The sequence below is a fragment of the Cryptotermes secundus genome, unplaced genomic scaffold, assembly GCF_002891405.2.
Source record: "Cryptotermes secundus unplaced genomic scaffold, Csec_1.0 scaffold1320, whole genome shotgun sequence".
NCBI lineage: Eukaryota > Metazoa > Arthropoda > Insecta > Blattodea > Kalotermitidae > Cryptotermes > Cryptotermes secundus.
In genome coordinates, this window is record NW_019724761.1 from 146,138 (window position 1) to 152,224 (window position 6,087).

Below are 6,087 nucleotides of genomic sequence, written 5' to 3' on the forward strand. Positions count from 1 at the left end.
CAAAGTATCGTTCAAGGCTAAATATTGCTAAAGAAGTTAGAGTGGCCATTTCTGATATTACACCACGTTTTGATAAACTTTGTTCTCAAAAGCAGGCCCATCCATCACACTGAAGTTTGACATTTAAATGTTTGATTTTCTTTGCAGAAAAAAAAAAACTTGTTAGTTAAATATCATTTCATTTAAATACATATTTTGGTGATTGCAAGTGTTATAACTAATTTTTATTGTAGGCCTAATATTGTGATACTTTAATTTTGAGTAAAAAACTGCTAAATAGTATGTAGAAAAACACAAACTGAATAAAACGTCAAACATACCATGACTTCTATTTTGATAAAAAAAAACAGGCTGGGGGCTTGAGAGTATTTTCTCTTGTCAGGGGGCTCAGAGGTAAAAAGTTTGAGAACCACTGGTATATTGTGTTCTGTGTTGTGTCCTTCCCTTGTGACTGCGTGTGTGGGTGTGTGCACTAAGACGGTTGGTACAAATACACATCATTCTCATTATCAGTTTAGAATACTGACTATTCGCCATGGTGGCTAATTCATTCTAAACGGGAAAAGCCCGGAATGAAGAGACCTGTCTGAGGGTTAAAATTCAGGTTTATTTTTATTATGGCCACGATTCGTTGAATATTGCAGTCATTCCAGGAAAAAAGTAGTAACGCTGGCGATCTTTCACTCGAAAGCAAGTGACGTCATGTACAGGAGGCTGGATATCCTGGCCACATAAATGTTGCTACGTCTTTGGCCGCGGATGGCTGTAGGAATGTAGGAAGCGGAGGAAGGGTGGGAAGCGTAGGAAGGATAGGAAGGGAGTGTTTGGTGTGGGCTGGTGCGAATGGTGTTCACCGCAAAGTACGCAGACGGGAGCAGTTATCACGGTTATATAGCAGCATGTTGTGTCATGGGAGGTTAGAAGCTCGAAGGTAGGAGTTTGCTGAAGATATATTTTAGCACGGATGTTGTGTGTTCAAAAGAAAAAATCATCCATCATTACACAAATGGTGAGTAGCTATCAAATCATTGATAACGTATGTGTGATGCATTTGGTAGTTAGTATTTTCACCACCACACAGGTTTCAAACCGAGAGCATCCAAGTTCGAGCCTGAACATAAATATGGAAATTGTTGTGGGTTTCACAGTCTTCATATTGCAAATGAACGGATCATAGTGTAATTATAACACAATAAATACTGTGCACAAATTTGCTTCTGGTTGATCAGAAAATGGGTCAGAAACATAATGAAATATATTATGAAAGGTAACCTTACATTTTCTCAGTTGTGTAGGGAGTGAAAGGGGTTGAATTTGATTAAATTCTGCACAGAAATGTAGAAGGCAGGTAAAGCCTAACAGCTTTGATGTTAAAATATAAAATCATTGTAAATAGGTAGGTGATATGTTTTTGGAGTAACATGTATGCCTGTATTACAGTTAATTTAAAGACTTGCTCAGTAATGCATTTGCAATGCCATTCATCCTTACCCTCCATCAGGCTTTGTAGGTGCAATGCCACAGACGGAGGCACATACCGTTAATCAAAGATGTACCATACCGGTTTCCATATGCATTCTTTGTGATTAAATAGCCCATCTCTCGCATGTTGGTATTTTATTTGTAGTTTTTTATTATTTGGTAAACATCTGGGGGCATGTGATAGCATAGTTGGTTGAGGCACTATGCTACAAGCTGGAAGGTCGCAGGTTCAAATCCCGATGAGGTCATTGGATTTTTTCAGTTGACCTGATCCTTCCAGCTACACTATGGCGCAGGGGTCGACTCAGCCTCTAACAGAAATGAGTACCAGGAATAGTCACTGTAACTCAGAATCAGTGTTGAAGAGGACCTTATTTTCATGGATTATGGCTTGAACACATTCTTTTCTCTGGTTAATGTGTAATCACATGTTTCCTTGAGATACAAGAGGCCACACATTTGCAGTTCTTTGTTGCAGTAACTCTGAGGACTGGAATGATTATCTCTGGTTTTTGTACACTAAATCTTTAAGCCTCTTCCAAACATGGCAGTCTGTTGTTTTTAAATCTATATAATTTGGTGGTCATCTGTGGATTTTATAAATTCAACTGTAACATCATTTTAAGCTTTAAGAAGCAGGTAATGTGGAAGTAGAAATGACTATTTAATGAATGACCAAACAGAATGTATACTTTTATGAACATATTTAGGTATTCTTCAAATGTTGCATTAGTTGCATTAAAATGGGTGGAACCATCCATTTTCAGTATATGTTTAAAGAACATAATTTTTGTGCACTGCCAAATGTTTATAATCTTATTGACTTCCAGGTAGCCCTTGTGTACATAGCCTTGGTGCAGGTGCAAATCAGTTATTGCTGAAATTTGTTAAGAATTCATGCTTTGCCCATTTGAACTTGTGACAATCAGCAGGTCAATAACCTATGCACATGAAGCAAACTGATGTTACATATTTTTTATTTTATGCATCCTCTTGTGTATATTAAAGTGTTATACTCTCACACAACATTTGACTGTTGTATAATAGAACGATTGAGAACAAGTGAAAGTGATAAGTCAAACAGTTTATCATATTAAACAGACTAAATGTTTAATGCCTTTTGACCATCAGCACTCCAATTAGCAAAACACTAACACTACATCAGAAGACACCAAGAGCAGCAGATGAAAGAAAATCATAAATACCATCACACTAATAAAGTAAAAACCACAGCAAAACTGCAAGCAGTGAAACATGGAAACCTGTTCAACCAGTACACAAAAATATCTACATCATCAGTGAATACTACTTCACAGCAATATTTTTGGAATGTAAAACCACTCAACACAGTACACCTAATATTCTCCGCTACATCATGAAAACATATAACAGACAATAAATTAGATGAGCATGAAGTTACACCATATCCATCAACATCATAGCAATAATGTATGTATATACAATGTACACTAAAATTTACAATCGCATAGACCCTCCCCACAAAAATGAATACAACAGAGCCACTGTGACCATCATCTGAGCAACTGTGTTAATTATTAAATTTATAAAATGTATATATATACCCGTATATAATAATTCTATAACATCATGAACACATTTTTGTATATTCAACCCTAACACATACAAAACTTTTAATTTTATGATGTTGGGCGTAGATCCATTTTCATTATGTAATTCAGCATAAACATTGCATATGTATTGTTTTCACTCATATACACCTGATGATTGTCAAAAAAGATTGATGTATTGTTTTCACTTGATATCAAGCGTTGTTGGGTGACAATACAAAAACTTTTGTATGATGTGTTATGTACCTTATAACCATAATCCTGAGTTCCAGTTAATGTATTAAATATTCAGTCAGTCATGTTACTTCTTGTGTTGAAATGCCATGTGAGAATTACGCATTGAAACAATTGTTGATGTATGATCCCCACGTGAAATATAAGGATAAGGATGTTATAGTTAAATAGAAATAAACTATTTATACATTCATAAACAAATTGGTTAAAAAAAATGAACCAAATGAAAACATCGAGTGCTTGTTGAAGAGAAACTGGATAAAATCTGTGCTGGGTTTGAACAGTCCACTCAGCAGATCCCTTACATGCCATGGAGGGAAGATCGGCTTTTAAAATTTCAGGTTTCAAGATTGCTGTGTGTGAATATGAACATTTCATAGAGGTGTACACAGTGCATGCAAAATAGCAGACTATTGCTAGCATTTGCTGTGATTGGACCTGTTATTTTTACTGTGGGTCTGAACGTGTTGAAAGAAATGACACAAAAAGTTTGTGCCCCAACTGCTGGACTGGCCAAATGATTTGTGGCACGCTCTCAAAACAGTCTCCATGTATTTTTATATAATGCAGTAATACAGTAGGTACAGTACATATGTCATAACCTGTATGTTGTTCTAAACTAGATGTAATTGTTATTAGAAAATGACTCACAGTGCAGGTCAAGAGCATTAATGAAGATGTAGTCAGTGAGATGAATAGCCTTAAGGAGGGAGCAATATTGCATGTAGACCCATTGCTAGGCAATGACCGCAAAATAAGCAACTATACAGTGGCCATTACTAGGCACCAGCCCATGAACAGCAACAGAGGAATGGTGCCTTCTATGCAGTCTGTGCCAAGCCACAGATCTATGTGCAATGATATTTAATGGCTAATCAAGCAGATCAAGAGCTAAACTGTTGCTCCTTTCCTTCCACTACTAATACCAGAATTTTCCTTTACCTCACTGTTTTCATCTTCCCCCTGACTTGTTAAAGCCAGAGGCCATGAAGAAGTATGCTACATATAAATTAAGTGTAGAAGATCTGCCAATAATTAAAAATGAATGAATGTTTTTTGTTTTGTTTTCAGAAGCTGACTATCAGCCTATGCATACTTTTCGGCACTGGAACAACAATGGCTTTTCCACAGTCTTCCTTTTATGCAGGAAATCGAAAAGAAATTTACCCAAATGTTCTTTCTCGCTTTGGTGGTGATGACACTAATGTTGATAATCGTTTTGGAGAAAATAGCCCATCAACAAGTTCAGTAGCTCCAACCAGCACTCGTACCGACTCTCTTCATGATCCTGATATTGTATCCCGAGTAGCAACCTGGCCAAAAGAGCATCAACCATTCTGGTACCTCAATTCCTTACATATTAACAGTCAGCGTGGACAGAATGTTCCTTGCAGAAACTGTGTGAATCAAGAATCTATTCCGCAACCTCTACCACGATCTCCATTTGCACAAATAAACTAAGAATTTCACTGATCAGTTACTAAATGATGCACAGAATGTACCATCATGTTCACTCTCTGAATAATTTACAACATTAATTGTAATAGTGCTTTAAAATGTTGGAAAACCAGAAATTGTAATAAAATGTGTGCTGTTTTAGTGCAAATGTAAGATCCAATAAAAAGCATTTTGAACCATTTCACCTCATAATACATGAGTAGGAACATCAATCAAGTGTAATTAGTCTACACCTTTGCCATACCTGTGTTATGTTGCTATGTGTAATCCAGTATGGCCAACAAAGAATTACTACTCATTAATGCTTTTCAATAAAGTTAAAAAGCAGAGCTAGAAAATCCTATAATATATTTTTAGACAGAATATGGGCCACAATATGATAGTCAATAAGATTCTACATAACCACCAATTGAAATGAATGCTGTAATATAATTCTTCTGTTTTTGCAACCAGACTTTTCTAACCAATTTTAACCAGTCTAAAAACTGTATTAATGATTAGGACTTGATTTCAGCAGCTGTAAGTTCCACAGCTACTGTAAGACCCATTATGACATAGTGAAAATGTATGTTCAACCAATGTATATGAAGTAGCTGCTTTACAGATTTGGCTGTGCTTTGTGATGATGGCAAGCAGTGACTAACATGTAAAGGCAAAGCTTCTAAATATTCCTGTGAAACTAATTATGCATGATGGACTTCTACCACTTACTTAAATATCAGCTGTAACTTTATGTTAAACTTTATGTTCTGTATTATTATAATCTTATCGATTCAGGAGGAAATTAAGAGGAGATTGAACTCAGGTGATGCTTGATACCATTCAGTCCAGAAACTTTTATCTTCGTGTCTGGTGTCCAAAAATGTAAGAATTAGAATATACAGAACTATAATTTTGCCCATGGTTCTGTTTGTGTGTGAAACTTGGTCTCTGACATTAAGGGAGGAATATAGACTGAGGGTTTTTGAGAACATGGTGTTGAGGAGAATATTTGGACCAAAGAGAGATGAAGTGACAGGAGGTTTGAGAAAATTGCATAATGAAGAGCCTCTTAACTGGTATTCTTCTCCAAGTATAATTAGAATGATCAAGCCAAGGAGGATGCGGTGGGGAGGGCATGTAGCACGAATGGTGGAGAACAGGAATGAATATAGGATATTGGGTGGGGAGCCAGATGGATAGAAACCACTGGGAAGACCAAGGCATAGGTGGGTGAAGAATATTAAAATTGATCTTGGATAGGATGGGATGATATGGATTGGATTGATCTGGCTCAAGATGGGGACCAGTGGAGGGCTCTTGTGAACACGGTAATGAACCTTCA

General features: G+C 36.5%; 1 protein-coding gene across 2 annotated transcripts in view; it reads left to right on the forward strand.

Moving 5' to 3' along the window:
* Positions 1-4,955, forward strand: part of LOC111863036 — an 8,151-nt gene extending 3,196 nt beyond the window's left edge. The window contains exons 1-2 of one of the 2 annotated variants that reach the window (XM_023848980.2): positions 713-1,009; positions 4,377-4,955. In XM_023848980.2, coding sequence (XP_023704748.1) covers positions 965-1,009; positions 4,377-4,766 — 435 coding nt within the window. In that variant the 5' untranslated portion in view covers positions 713-964 and the 3' untranslated portion in view covers positions 4,767-4,955. Of the gene's footprint in view, positions 1-712; positions 1,010-4,376 lie in introns of those variants that run through there. The other variant, XM_023848981.2, reaches the window with a different exon arrangement.
* The last annotated feature ends 1,132 nt before the right edge of the window (positions 4,956-6,087 follow it).